This window comes from Diospyros lotus, chromosome 15 (genome assembly GCF_014633365.1).
Source record: "Diospyros lotus cultivar Yz01 chromosome 15, ASM1463336v1, whole genome shotgun sequence".
NCBI classification, from domain to species: Eukaryota; Viridiplantae; Streptophyta; class Magnoliopsida; order Ericales; family Ebenaceae; genus Diospyros; species Diospyros lotus.
In genome coordinates, this window is record NC_068352.1 from 214,022 (window position 1) to 230,363 (window position 16,342).

General features: G+C 37.4%; 1 protein-coding gene across 2 annotated transcripts in view; it reads left to right on the plus strand.

Moving 5' to 3' along the window:
• Positions 1-15,320, plus strand: part of LOC127791774 (uncharacterized) — a 30,363-nt gene extending 15,043 nt beyond the window's left edge. The window contains exons 14-17 of one of the 2 annotated variants that reach the window (XM_052321807.1): positions 1,152-1,326; positions 5,551-5,744; positions 7,669-7,887; positions 14,525-15,320. In XM_052321807.1, the coding sequence (XP_052177767.1) occupies positions 1,152-1,326; positions 5,551-5,744; positions 7,669-7,887; positions 14,525-15,172 (1,236 nt within the window). In that variant the 3' untranslated portion in view covers positions 15,173-15,320. The remainder of the gene's footprint in view (positions 1-1,151; positions 1,327-5,550; positions 5,745-7,668; positions 7,888-14,524) is intronic. The other variant, XM_052321809.1, reaches the window with a different exon arrangement.
• Positions 15,321-16,342: the final 1,022 nt, after the last annotated feature.

Consider the following 16,342-nt stretch of genomic DNA (forward strand, 5'->3'; position numbering starts at 1 on the left):
CAGCTGATTGCTAGCCTTCACAAACCAAGATCTGACCAACTGTAATCTGTCTATAGCAATGTTTCATGACAACTTAGTTCTATGATAGGAGACAATTTTGACCATGTGAGCTACTATCCTGGCAATTTTCACGAGGACGACACTGATTATGTAATCTCCTTTGTTCCCAAGTTTCTGTTGTGTTTTTGGCTGTTATAACTTTAAGTCAGTTTGGATAACCTGTTTGTAGTTAAATCTGGATTCTGGGCATTATGCCCTCATTTTTACTGCGATCATTGTGTTCTCATAAATGAAACTCAGTTTGAATCCCTTGTTTGTAGTTAAATCTGGGCAATATACACCTGTGAAAACCTCCCCTTTTTGTGACATTACTGTACAGATACAAATTTTTTTTCAGAGTAATGGGAGTCAGTAGCAGAAGCTCATTGTCCTTACTTATTGGATTATTATCCAGTACCATGATCATTTAATCATGCTTGCCACATGAGGTTCATTAGGGTACCTATATGAACTTGGAAGTCACTTCTAATATGTAATCTGTTCATAGGTGTTTTATCACCATCATCATTACCATTATTATCACACTTGGATTGCATGCCTTGGAGACATGTCCCAGATCCTGGTCTTAGTGAGAGGAATTCATTATTAAACTGATGCTCGGAGGTTATGAAGTTTTTTGACACTCAAAATCATCGTACTAATGATTAGCTATGTCATGATCATTCAATAGTAGTCAATCATGCTTCCACATGAGGTTCATTAGGACTTGTAGGTGAACTTGGCAGTCACTTCTAATTTTGTATTTTATTGAATATTGATGGATTTTTGTCAATATCATTATGATTAACACTTTTATTACAGTGTGTCGGGACATATTTACTGATCTTGTCCTTAGTGAGGATAATTTCAGTATTAAACTGATTCTTGGAGGTTATGGAGTTCTTTGATTACTCTAAATCATCTTATGTTTTGAGAACCCAAAAAGTAAAGGTTACTAGATAGATAATACCTTGCACTCCATTGTACATCTACTCTTGGGCTATATTCTGATAGGGTGTTGTTGTTGATGGTTTGATGTATATTTTGTATTGAATTAATTAGTTTTATTTTCATATAAAAGATACCTCTTGTAAATTGGTTGTTTTCATTAGGCTGTTGCAGAAATTACAAAGGCTTCAAAGCGTGAAGCATGTTCTCTTCCCTCTCAAGCAACATCATTTTTAGGACAAGTGAAATCAGAAATCTCTGACATGAAAAAGAAGAAAATGAAAGAATGCTCTGAATCATCCTGTGGCAGAAGCATTGATACGTCTCAAATTGAATCAGGTCAGTATTTAAGGAATTTGATGGTTTAATTGAATATCTGTGACCTCTTTAGGTTGAAGTAAAGATGGGTTCTCTAAATTAATATTTGCTAAAGCTAGTGCGGATCAAATTCAAGTAGTCAACAATAAAATTCATTACCCTTCTTGGATTCCTTCCCAATTTTCTCATCCAAATCATTCATTATCATTAACTGCACCTTATCCTAAGTAAGTTAGGGTTGTTGGCATGGTGTTCATAATTTCAATTGACTTCTAAAAGTCACATTGATAATACAAGTCTATGCAAAAAAGAACAATGTGGCAAAATTTTACGTTATATGCCCTTCTTGATGTGACCCTTAAGTGAGAGAATGATAAGATAAAGTTCCAACACAATCTTCATATGCAAAAGTTTCATGAAATGGGGTAATGAATGAAGATAATTGATATGGTTTTATCCATCACATAGTTGATATTGTGAAGTCAACCCATACAACATGGAAACATGATCCTTTCCCATCCATATATGAATGGATATTGCGATTTTTGGATGATGAAAAAGCAAACTACGTGTACTATTTGTAGAAGACAATGAAAGCTGTTAATCTATTGGAAATAGGTAGGGGTTGGATTTACTGCAAGGTGGCAGTTAGATGGTCTCCAAGAATTGCTGAAGCATGGTAATAGGTGTCACACAAATAAGTTGCCATTGCAAGCCTGACTAGTGGCCACTAGATGGTGGCAACAGCATGGCAAGTGGCACCAAGATGCCTTGTTCCGGTTGACTGAAATCAACTCCTGGTCAACTGAATCAATCAGAACTACAATAATAGGTTATGTCCAAATCCAAAAGAGCATAAACCCATCCAACCAACTAGATCACTTGTAACACATTATCCCTTAGCCTTGAAAAGGGTGTTACAATTTTCACTCACAAAATGTCACTCGAGTGTGAATATGTATTGTGCAATCACCCTTTTCCTTGTTATTGAGAAAATGGTGTAATATGGAAAGGCTTCCAAACTTTTCTGTATAGTCTGACCCTTTGTCAGGTATGAGTCGGGGGCATATCTGCTCTGGTACCACTCTTGGCGTTGTCTCTATCATGAGGTACACCTATTTTATTAACTTATTTTAGTATGTATTAGCATGGTTGTGAGCTACCTCATTGATGCAGGAGCACGTTTTGTAGTTATTAATGTTTTTATTTGTTTAGTTATGGTTAGTATTTAAGTTATTACTTATTAGGTTTTAATACTTTTTTATTTATTAGTTTTAATAAGTAGTCATGTGACTAGCATTTGACTATTAAAAAACAGATAGATTCCTTATATTAGATGGATTCCTTGTGATCAAGGATTAGTAACCTAGTATGTGTAGTCTTTAAGAGACTTTGTAGGCAGCTGTTTCATTCTATTTCAACTTTGAGGATTTCTTAAACCCAAATTTTAAGATCTCAGTTCCATAATTGATCTTACACTGTTTTCGTGCAATTTTTGCACTTGTTTTGTTGATCCTTCTACCCATACTGCATTGCACATCCCATAGATTGACCTGATTTACAAGGCTCAAGGTGCATTCTCGGCTTGTGATGGTATGAAAAGTATTTACTTTGTTGAGTAAGGCCTACCCTTTTACATGTTTGAATGTGACCTTCTCCTCATAAGTGTTTCTTTTCAGTTTTGGTCCTTTAGGGTTAAATGTCAATGAAAACATTTAACTTGCGGACCGTTGGCTATCCTAGCCACCAGCCAATCATTCTTGGCCTCTGTTTTTCATAGTTGACCTACCAGTCAACTATCGGTCAACTGTCACGCCTACAGCCGATTGGGTTCCTCCCTCCTTTCTTTGCATTCACTTGGTTTTAGTTTTATTTGAGCTTATTCATAGGATCTAAGGTAAAGCAAACCCTCTGCATGTTTAAAACCCCACTCTTATTTATCCTCTTAAGTCTTAACATATAATTAACGTGATACATCAACATGTAAGTTTCTACATTAAGTTGCTTCAAAGTACATGTATTTTATTGTGCATATCTTCTTTCCTTGTCTACCCCTAGGTTGTGTCATGACCCCAATGATAGTTTAGTAAATATAATAGTAGGAGTCGGCTGCACAATAATTGTAATTTTTTTTCCTTTTTTCTGTTATAAGGCTTTGTCCTATTCTATAGGCAGCTAGGCTAGTTGTTATATTGCACATGAGAGCATGTGGAAGGCTGTTAGGCTATATATAAGCCACAACTGAGGTTGGAAGGATTATGTTTGAATTAATTGAATGAATATTCATTTCTCTCTCTACAATTCTCGCCCAATCTCCCTCTCATTTGTTCTACACACTCCCTCACTTCTCTCTATATTTTCCCCCCCATTTCTGTCCATTTTTCCTCTCCAATGTTATGTTCTTAATTCTATTCCATCAGATCCTTCTGATTGTCAATCCACTCCTAGGCTAAACCCTAGGTACATGACAGGTTGGTCTTCCCCCTTATCCCTGCATGGTTTGAAATGATAAGAATGTCATGCATGAGAACAGAATCCCAGTTAGGCATGTCATGGCAATGCATTCACACATCATGCTTGTCTATCACACATTTCATTATGGAGGCAGCTCCTAATCTTGACATTCTCTCATTCACCCCCCCCCCCCCCCCAACCCAAACACACACACACTCTGCACCCCCTCCTAGGTTCAAGCTCCCTTTACCCTTTTGGTATCATTTACATGGCTGAAGGGTCCAAATAGGCCCCACCCTTGGTGGAATATTCTCTACCATTGCACTAGGGGTATCACAATACATTCATGGCATTGGGGCTTCATTACTGGCACATGCCAAACGCCATGCAAGATGCCTACATTATCCACACATATCATGCACACAGCATATCATATTGCACATTAGGCTTCCATAAAGCATTTCATGCATTATGCCAACATAAGTGAACCATAACCATGCACTTATCTCACTGGGAATTTCAGCTCCTCAATTTTCTAGCAGAATTTCCTCTTTATTTCTTCACTTTCCAGCACTTTCTCACTCATACCTCACTTCTCTTTGAGAGCCTCTTACTCTAAGATGATTTGTGTTAGAAATGAGAGTAAAACAGCCGATTTATAGGCCAGGAGAAGAGCTGAACAGATTGCTTTTCAGCCACCTTAACTCCTGCTTCAACTGAAGCTGCTGGCACCATCTTTTCCTTCTAGATTGCCACTTGTCATGCTTGTGGTGGAAACTTGTGTGTGACAACTATTATCGCACTTCAGCAAATTTCTGGAGATCATCTGGCTGCCATTTGCAGCTTTCTGCTTCAGAAAATTTAGGAGACAATTTAGCTGCCATCTTGCATTAAATCCATGCACCTGCTTTCCAACATCTTACCAGCTTGCTTCAACACAAGGGGATGAGTCACACCTCATTGTAGAAGCTTCTACAAATTTCTTCAAGCCACTACAGATTTCTCATAGTTGGAGCTTCTATAATCTTTTCTTATTTAGTCCTAATTATCCTTCATTGAGCCCTTAATACAAATCTCAACCAAGATTAATAGTTTTTATGCCATTAGAATCCTCTTTTATCCCTAAAAATATATTCAGACTGCAACTAATGATTGCTTTCTATGATACTCAAATAAAGCATGGGATATTACATCTTTGAGCAAAAGTGTCATCAAAATGTTTTATGAGCATGGCTTTGTTGGGGAAGTTGCTTTACAATGTCTATGAATCCCATGTATAGAGTTGGGTTATGGACAGGTATTATGTGAAATTGGGGTGGTTTCTTTAGTTCATCTTTTTCCAAGTGGGCAACAGGAAGGGGGTTGATTGTTTTTTGGAGTGATGGTGTAGTCTTACTTTGAAAGTTTTCTGATGCATTAGTTGGATTTATTTCATTGAACAATATTTCTTTTGATGTTTTCTTAGCATTTTTCATTTTGGAGTGAAATTGGGGATTTTTTTAAAAGGTTCGTCAGGAATTGCTTAGCTGCTGAATGTATTCTACTTGTTGGTGTTTTTACCTGATCTATGCAATCTTAATGATCATACTTTTCATTTCATTTTATGCTTTCTTGTTACTTTTGTGTGCTGGTCAGACACGCAAACTAACTTAAAGGCATGTGCATGCTTACTGTAAATATACTTTTAACAGTTCTATCAACCGGACATGGTAATTCTAGAATTGTTCCTGATTTATTTCCTCATTCAAAGTAACTGGGTTCTGAGATTTATCTTGATATTATGCTGAGGAGAAGAGGTGGGTGCATGCTTTGATGGTGATGATATATCTATAGAGGAATGGGAGAGTGTTTTGTTTAAATTGGCTGATTCCAGAAGATATAGAAGAACTGTTGGATCTATTGCTGGTTCATGTTTAACAGCTGCTACCCCACTACTCGCTTCACTGAAACAAGAAGCATGCTTGGTGGCCCTGGAAGTAATTGAGGTATATTTCTAATTGGTCTGTAGATATACCCATTCCTGCATGGTGTGCTTCGGAATGTTCTTTTAGTATCTAATTCTTATTTCTTGTTAGGAAGGTATATTTCTTCAGATTAAATTGCTTATGATGTTTATTATTGCACATTAATTTCTGCAACTAATATCTTCTGTGATAGTATCCATTCAGTTCTCAGAATAGTACTTGGTGGGGAACATGGAAACTTGTGAATAGGAAGTTGCTCCTAGTTTATAGTTCTGGGTATTTTTATGGAGAATTTGGCAACTAGAAGCATTCTGGTGATGTCAATCACATCTCTATATTTGTATGGATATTTTATATAATTTAATTAAAGATATTAATAGCAAAACTACACTGTTTTGAATTAAAATTGATGGTGTTAATTGCAAAAATTGACCCCCATGGGGGGGGGGGGGGGGGTTTGCAGAGAATTGAAACCACAGGGGCTTCTGAAGCCAATTTTAAAGTATAAGGGGTGTCATTGAAAGTGCGTCAAACCACTTGGGGTGTGCATGCAACGCTATTTATGATATAGGATTTAGGTTTTATAAAGTTTGGAATTTAGATAATAGGAGTAGATGGAATGGAACATGTTTTTGGTAAAAGTGGCAAAAAAAGAACAAGAAAAACTTGGTGGACTCTTATGTATGATATAAGAGCCTTGAAGAAGGTAAGGCCATAGAAATGCTTGGCAGGCTAGTATTCATTAGTCAACCCCACATAGTGGGATTAAGGTTTTGTAATTGTTGTAGATTTTAAATTTTATTGTCAATTATCTTTATTCACCACCATCTCATGACACTTTTCCATATAAAGATAGTGTTGGAACTTTATCTCGTCATCCCATTGCTCGAGGGATTGTGTCAAGAAGGGAATCTGGCGTAGAATTTTTCCATATTGTTCTTTTACATAGATTTGTATTATCAATGTGACTTTTAGAAATTAATTGACATCATGAATGTTATCCCACCAATCCTAACTTGGTTAGGATGGGGTGCAGTTGATAATTCATAAGATTAATTTAGATTTTTTCTTTTATTTTAGTAAGATTTGGTTGGAGGTTTGAATTATCATATAGTTCCACCTGATAAATAGGCTTTAGGATATAGTAGGGGATTATTGATTTGGAATACAATTGATGCATTCCTCCCTCTGCTAAAATCTCTGTCTCTCTCTCTGGTCTCCCTCTCCTTCTCTAGCTCTTTACTCTCTTTCCCCTTCCTAGATTTCTTGTTCTCATTTTGTATTCAATTTTCTTCTCCTCGTCTTGAATCTTTTGCAAATTTATTTGTTGTCTTGAATCAGAAATCCTAAACCCATGCACAATCTATTAGCATCCTAGGTCTAGATAATATTTACTTCTTAGTAGCCAACTAACGATGACAATCTTCTCTGTCATTCAGTCATAATTTTTGCAAATCACTGATGTTACCTTCAAATCGTACTCTATTGAAAATGAGAAAGCCATGAACTTGAAGTGGTAACTGAATGTACTCCATGGTTGATTTTATGCTATTTACCTAGTTATTTTTGGGTATTTAAGTTGACAAAATGTTGATCTTTTTACTTACTTTCAAGGGTAAATGATAAACACTTTCTTCTGGGAGAGTAAATTGGAAGTATCCCATGTCTGTTAACTGGATTTCTGCCATATTTAAGGCTGTTAAATAATGCAATTTTACAGTATATTTTGAAGGACATGGGTTATGTTCTAATATATGGTTTTATGATGTAAGATGGTTCAGTATGCACATATAACCCAATTTGTCCTATTGAATTTTTACCGTGAAGTTTGTGGCAAAAAGGAACAAGAATTATATCTTGTGCAAGTAATGCTCATACATTAATGGTATTTGATGGCACTTATTCTTTTCCTTTTTCCATATTAATGGCGGTTCCTGTTTTTTAGGATGGCATTTTGGCACTTGCAAAAGTGGAAGAAGCCTACAAGCATGAGAAGGAGACTAAAGAGGCAGTTGAGCAAGTGCTCAAATATTGTCAATTTTACAACCTGAAAGATTCCCTGGACGCAGAGGCAGAGAATGAAACTGATGAAAATAGGTTGCTTCCAGCAATGAATAAAATATGGCCTTTCTTGATTGCTTGCGTGCAAAATAAGAACCCACTGGTAGGTGATTTTTCACTTTGTTCCTTTACATGGTTCTTTAAATTAGCTTTGGTCAATGTTAGTCTCACAAAATTTTCTTTTGAATCCTGTATTTATAATCTCCCTTGTAGTTGGTCTTGCTATTATAAGAATGGACAAATGATGCGGTGAAACAAATAGAAAAAAACTGGTTTAGAGTTGAAACAATTCAAACCAACTAGGAAAACAAACTAGAGTTGAAGTTGATACAATCTCTAACTCTTTAGAAAATACTGGATTTTAATAACACACAAGTAGTAATCTTGATTGATGAAAAAGTAGTTGAAATTACAACAATAAAGCCTTACATAGGCTGCTGGAGATGGGAAAAATACAGTCTGTCATAGGGCTGTAACACAAGAAAATAAAGCTGTTACAGCTGGCAGCCATTTTTGACAAAAGGGTAGGCAGCTATAAATTGATACAGCTGGGCAGCCTTTTTAGAAAAATGTTTAGGCAGCTGTAAATGTAAAATAATTCTACAAAACACACCTAGAAACACAACTGAAATACAACTGGTTATATAGTTGTAGTAGCAACTTGTGGAAAAGTTGGAAAGGTGACTAAGAGGGATGAAAATGTGAGTTGGATTACTGTTGTCCTACATCAGTCCCCTCCACTTGGAAAGAACTCGTCCTTGAGTTAAATTGTTCCTTTGACTCTTCCAGGTAGAAAGTGTAGATGTCAGCCACATTAAAAGTCTTTGATATGCTCATAGATTTGGGGATGTCAATTACATAAGCATTATCGTTGATCTTCTGAAGAACTTTGTATGGGCCGATTTTCTTTGGTGTTAACTTGCCATGACTTCCAATCGGTAATCATCCCTTGCGCAAATAGACCATCACATCATCACCTACTTTAAAAATCTTCTCCCGTCGATGAGCATCAACATGTTCCTTATACTTAGCATTAGAAATCTCAATTTGCTCATATACTCTCTTTTGCATTGTATGAATGTGATCTACTAAGTGTTCAACTACAATTGAGTATCTTGAAATTTTAGGCGGGGGAACTAGGTCTAAGGTATGGCATGGAGCCCGACCATAAATGACCTCGAATGGGGATTTACCTGTAGTACGATTCTGCATGTTGTTGTATGCAAACTCTGCTTGTGATAAGAAGAAATCTCATTGTTTGGGACGATCACTGCAAAGGCATCTGATTATATTGCTCAAGGATTGATTCACCACTTCAATTTGTCCATCAGTCTGTGGGTGACAGGTAGTGCTGTATTGCAGATCAGTATCGAATCGATGCCATAAAGTTTTCCAAAAGTGATTGAGAAACTTCGTGTCTTGATATGAGGTAATGGATTTTGGTACTCCGTGCAAATGAACAACTTCTCTAAAGAAGAGGTTGGCTACATTGGTGGCATCAGCAGTCTTGCGGCATGGAATGAAATGAACCATTTTGCTTAATCGATCAACTACTACAAATACCAAATCTAGTTTGTTATAATTGGGAGCATTAACAACCTTTGTTCCTCTCAAGAAACCAATCAAACTCCTCCCAATCACACTCTCAATCACTCTCAACACACTGGCCAATAAACCATAGAGCAAACAGATAATGAAGAACATAAATTAATCAAAGAACGTAACAGGAAATGAAACACGCAAACCACGTAAGAAAACAAAATTTTATCATGGTTCATGCCAATTGAATTGGCACTACGTCCAGCCTTGAAACCACCACTGAGCAGCCTTCTTTATTAATGAAAACAGTACAAGACTTCCCTCTTCACTCTCTCACGATACAAGCCTTCCCAAAAGTGTACAAGACTACAACTTTCTCACTCTCTAGGCTCTCGCGAAATCAAAAGAGAACATGCGGTATTAGTCCCTCAGCCCCCCTCGCCCTATTTATAGAAAATAATGTGATATTTCCTAGGGTCGATTATGATATTTCTGCTTTTGCCCTCCCTAATAACTAATATTACAAGAGAGCCACCCACCTATCAGCTAATCCCATAATTGCATACAAATTTGTATATTAACCTATCACTAACTCTGAACAATCTTTAACATAGTTGTCTTTGCGTACAGGGTAACCCCAACATAAAATCTATAGATATGTCTTCCCATGGGTCGTCTGGTACTGGTAAAGGTGTATACAACCCAGTGTTTTGTTGTTGTCCCTTCGATACCTGACAAACATGGCATCATTGTACAATTCTCCCGACATCTTTTTTTAGTTATGGCCAATAATAACGAGCTTCGACCAGAGCAATGGTCTTATCTTGTCCAAAGTGTCCAACTAGTCCACCACTATGCAATTCTTTGATTATCTTTTCCCTCAAGGAACAACACGGTATGCAAAGGTGTACCCTAAGGAATAGATATCCATCATGCATAAAATTCACTAGGTTGGCCATTTTTGCATTGATTCCACTGTTCTCCAAAATTAGGATCATTGGCATACAGATCTTTGAAAGTATCAAATCCTACGACTTCTGTATGCAAGGTATGAACAAGAGCAACTCGTCAGGTGAGTGCATCTGCTACTTTATTCTGCTCCCCAGACTTGTGCTTCAAGGTGAATGTAAACTATTGAAGAAAAGTAACCCACTTTGAATGCATCCGATTATGGATTTGTGGGTTGTTGACGAACTTAAGAGCTTGATGATCAGAATACAGTACAAACTCTCGTTGTACCAAATGATGCTTCCAGTAGTTGAGTGCTTGCACAATAGCATAGAATGAAGCTCATAGGTAGACCAGTTTCTCCTAGCTTCACTTAGTTTCTCACTATAGAATGCTATTGGACAACCTTCATGTGAAAGAACAACACCTATGCCCACAATAGAAGCGTTTGTGTGTACTTCAAAAAGTTTTTCAAAACTTGGTAAGGTTAAGACTAGAGCATAGGTCAGCTTCTCTTTAATCAATTGAAAGCTCTTTTCTGCTATTTCAGTCCACACAAATGGCCCTTTCTTTAAGCAATTGGTCATGGGACTTGCTATACTACTGAAGTTACATATGAAACGTCTGTAGAATGTGGCTAAACCATGGAAAGATCGTACCTCAAAAATGGTTTTTGGTGATGGCCATTCTCGAATAGCCTTAACCTTCTCATCATCCACCATAATTCTAATGTCACTCACCACATACCCAAGAAAGATCAACTTGTTGGTCATGAAACTGCACTTCTTGAGATTGGCATTCAACTTATTCTCTTTTAAATCAGCAAGAACTTGTTGCAAATGCCCATAATGGAGTTCTGGTGTCTAGCTATAAATAAGGATATCGTTAAAGTAAACGACGACAAACACACCCATAAATGGCTTAAGAACTTGGTGCGTAAGCCTCATGAAAGTGTTGGGTGCATTTGAAAGCCCAAAAGGCATGACTTTCCACTCATACAATCCTTCCTTTGTTTTGAAGGTTGTCTTCCACTCATCTCCTGGGCGAATGGGTATTTGGTGGTAGCCACTTTTTAAGTTTATCTTGGTGAAAACTGTCTCCTTCTAGCATGTCAAGCATATCAACTAACTGAGAGATGGGAAATCTGTATTTCATTACGATTTTGTTGATAGCTCGACTGTCAACACACATACGCCAACTACAGTCCTTCTTTGGCGTGAGCAAGGCTAGTACCACACAAGGACTCATGCTCGCTTGCACTACTCCTTTTCTAATAAGTTCATCCACTTGGCCTTGTAGGATTGAATGTTCCTGAGGACTCATCCGATAGTGTGGTAGATTTGGCAAGCTTGCTCCCGGGGCATGCTGAGCATCTCGCATGGGTGGTAGTCCATCTGGTAGTTCTTCTGGAAAAAGTTTAGCATACTCCTCCACTAGAGGTTGCAATGTTCTTGTTACCTTAGTAGGTGGAGGACTTTCTCCTTTAACAACTAAAGCAATCAACTCTTGATCTGGTTCAACTTCCTCAAGTATCTTTTTTGTGACTAGAAGATATCGCCCCTCCACTTTAGAAGTTTTAGGATGCTCTTTCACAGTTAATGGAACAAGAACAATTTTCTTCCCATCTTTGTGAAAGGTGTAAAAATTGTCTTTTCCTTTATGCAGTACTTGGTAATCGTATTCCCAAGGCCTTCCTAGAATGACATGGCTTACATCCATATCGATGATGTCAAAGACAGACTCGTCAAAATAAACACCACCAATAGAGAATGGAATTCGACACTACCTTTTTCACCTCTTGTTGATGATCGTTTGAAATCCAACTAGCTAGGTAAGGCTTTGGATGGATTGTTGTTTGAAGCTTCATTTGGTCCACCATGACCTTGGCCACAACATTCTCTTCACACCCACTGTCGATGACTAGATCACACACATATTTGCCTACTTTACAAGTGGTTTTGAACATCTTGTTACATTGTGACTCCTGGAGTGGTTGTTTAGCGGTTTGCAACATATGTCAAATCACGTTGAACTACCTTCCTTCCTCTGCATATGCATACTTAGCTTCATCGTCAGTATGGCATTCTTAGGTTTCCTCATTGTAGGCACCATTGTCATATGGTGATTCTTCCATCATTGCTTCTTGGTTGACTAGATTAACTCTAGTCCTTGGTTGAGGACAAGTGTTGGATCTATGCCCGGTTGTGCCACATCGATAACACTTATCTTGAGTTGGATAAGTGTAAGGATCAGAAGGTTGGTTCTTCCTTTTAGTCTATTAACCGAATGGCTTTTGTTGTTGAGTGGGTCCTCTGTCAATTTGTTGTCCAAATGGACTTTGTTGCTACCCATTTGTACGCTAGAAAGGAAGTTGTGTCTGTGACCCTTCGGTCAACACTTCTTTTCTTTTATTTTGAGCAAGGTTTTCGTGTGAAGACTCCCCCATGTATGGCTTATAAGGCTGTTTTCTACGACTAGAAATTCTATGACTCTGGGCCTCCACCTTAATTGCAAGTCAAATGGCCTCACTAAGGTTCCACGCATCTTGAATACCCATTCTATCCTGGATATTCAGTCTCAATCCTCCAATAAACCTTGCTGCTTGTTGTGATTCAGTTTCAGACAGACCATTTCGGGTGGACAAACGAAAGAATTCAGTTGAATAATCACATACCGAGCAATCTCCTTTCCAGAAATTTTGATATTGCAGAAATAGAATTTGATCATAGCACGTGGTAGAAAATTACCCTTCAGTAGTTATTTCATCCGCCGCTAGGATCTGATCTGTGTTTTCCCCATACGAATTCATGATATTTGCTCGTGCTTCCACCAAGCTGAAGCACCTCCCAGCTGAAGCACCTCCCTTTAGCTTGTAGGCCACCAACTTGAGTTTTTTGTCTTCGGGGATCTCCATGTAGTCAAAGAACCTTTCTACTTCATTAAGCCAATCTATAAATTCTTCAATGTGTAGTTGACTACTTGAAATTACCTCCAGCACAACCTAAATCAGGTCTGCCATAATAGTTTCTCCTTTGGTTAAGCCTCATGTTTGTTGGGGCCTCGATCTCCTCATCACTACTATCATCAAGTTCTCCTTTAACATGCCTATGAAATGGCATTTCTAAATTCAGCGGCGGTTGATTTAAATAATTTGTTGATGGTTGTGGTAGTGGCTCTACCCGATCACGAGGACCATCGTTGATAGGTGTAGCTGCCTGTAGCTCGACTTGCAATCCAAGAACCTGTAGAGTCTCCCTCTACAAGTTGATCATGGTTTTCATGTCATTGGAGGTTGAATCTTTAAGGTTAGCCATCTCCTTGTTGCACAAAGTGATTCTCATAAGGGAAATCCCTAGCTCTGATACCACTTGATGCAATGAAGCAAATAGAAAAAAACTGATTTAGAGTTGAAACAATTCAAACCAACTAGAAAAACAAACCAGAGTTGAAGTTGATACAATCTCTAACTCTTTAGAAAATACTGAATTTTAATAACGTACAAGTAGTAATCTTGGGATTACTGCCCTTGCGCGGTCTCCCGCCCCCCGTGCCCTCGATTTCAGCAAAGGAGATAAATCACAAGTGAAAACTTTGCCTTATTGGACAAGAAATCGAACCCACGACATACTGGTGCAAATCGCAATTTATCATGGCTTAACCACTTGACATGTGCTTTGGGGCCACACAAGTAGTAATTTTGATTGATGAAAAAGTAGTTGAAACTACAACAATACAGCCTTATATAGGCTGCTGGAGATGGAAAAAATACAGTCTGTCATAGGGCTGTAACACAAGAAAATAAAGTTGTTACAGTTGGATAGCCTTTTTAGACATGTTTAGGCAGCTGTAAATGTAAGAAAATTCTACAAAACACACTTAGAAACACAACTGAAATACAACTAGTTATATAACTGTAGTAGCAACTTGTAGGAAAGCTGGAAATGTGACTAAGAGGGATTAAAATGTGAGCTGGATTACTGCTGTCCTACATCAACAAACAAACTTTTGATGGACCTGATAAGGGGTTCCGTGTAAATGACCTAAACCACGGGTTTGAGATTTAATTTACCCTATTGTTTTATGTGTGAACCTCTTTTTTTATTTTTTTCGACATAGTGGAATTATCGTTCAAAATTTGAGTTGAACATGCAGAGTTGTTTGTCTTCAGCCTTCTCTTGGCATAACACCCCCCTATAGCCACTAGGTAAACATGTTAGATAATCTTGTATGTTTTAACCATGTTAATTCCACAGGCTGTCAGAAGATGCGCAGGGGTGATCAGCAATGTAGTGCAAATCTGTGGTGGAGATTTCTTTTCTCGTCGCTTTTATACTGATGGCCCCCACTTTTGGAAGCTTCTAAGCACATCTCCTTTCCAGACGAAACCTATCTCAAAAGAAGAAAGAACCATTTTGCAACTTCCTTACAGAAGCACATCAGTCTCCTCAGAGTTTGCATTTGCCGAGATTTCCAACCTGAAAGTTGAGGCAGCAGTGCTCAACATGATTGCTGATTTGTCACGAGACAAGAGGAGTTGTTCGGCGCTGGAAGCAGTACTCAAAAAGGTGAGTGGTCTTGTTGTGGGGATAGCTTGCAGCGGCGTTGTTGGGCTTCGGGAGGCATCCGTGAATGCCTTGGTGGGACTGGCATCCATTGATCCTGATCTTATTTGGCTTCTCTTAGCTGACGTTTACTACTCAAAGAAGAAAGAGTTGCCCTCGCCGCCTGCATCGGATTTACCACAACTAGTCCAAATTTTGCCCCCTCCCTTATCTCCAAAGGACTATCTTTACGTGCAGTATGGGGGGCAGAGCTATGGGTTCGACCTTGATTTTTCTTCTGTAGAGACAGTTTTCAAGGAATTGCAGTCTCAAGTTTTCACCTCACAGCTGTACAGTTAAGAGATATATGATAAGTCCGTGTTGTGTTGTGTTTGGTTTGGTGCATATTATCTATTTAAGGGAAAGATAAAAATGTACAGATTATTAGATTACAGTAAGAGTTACTTTATTTGCAGATTAATGACTCCTTCACTGTCTCCACTCTCCATCACCATATTTCGTGTGTATGCTTTACAGGAGGAAGCAACTTTGGGAAGCTTTTCAGTAATGGAATAAAATTCAGGTAAACTAATATGGAATAAAATTCAGGTCCATTTTTTATTTTGATATAATTTTTAAAATTTTTGAACAGTAGTAAGGAGGATGTTTAAAATTTTCATATTATTTTGACATGGTTTTTGCACAAGGCCGTATAATGATAATAACATAAAAAAAGGACAAAATCGATAAATTTTTAGGACAAAATAAAAAAAAAAATTGGAGCTGTAATCGGGTTTTTAAAAAAAACTACATATTATATTTATATGATTTTTTTGTACAAAAGTCATTAGAATTAAAATATATTTTTTCAAAATTCTAAACTATTTTTTAAGAGGACGATGGGATTGTTAAAAAACTTTTTGACTCAAATGTCACATAATAGTACAAGAAATATTAAGAGAATCTGAAAAAAAATTGAAGTCATTTTAAGGTTTTTTTTAAAAAAATAACATGTGGAATAAATGATCATTTCTAAATGCAAACTAAGCAAGTTTTGAGCCAATATGTGAAAATAACGTGCTCAGAAGGAAATGCCTACCTGGAACATGTCTCGGAAGAAATTTTGTGCTTGGAAAAGAGTAATGTGCCCGAAACGCCTATTTGAGAAGAAATGGTGCATTCCGGGAGAAAATGTTGTGTTTAAAATTGATTAACGTGATCAAGAGAAATTGACATATCCAAATAAAAATGTCTATCAAAAAAAAATATAACACATCTGATAGGAAAACTTTTCTTCTTCCGAAAGAATATGGTGTAATAAATAGTTAGTAGTTATTTTTTTTTATATTCATAAAATTTTATAGATCCCTTTCAAATTAATTTAATAAAATTGAAAACAGAAAAGAATTCATTTTAATAAATATAATTTATTGGAGGTAACGATGTAATTTTATTAAACGCATTCGGAAAATATTAAAATTTACACACTTTGAAAGGCTCTCTAATCTCTCTCTCTCCCCCTCTCTCTTT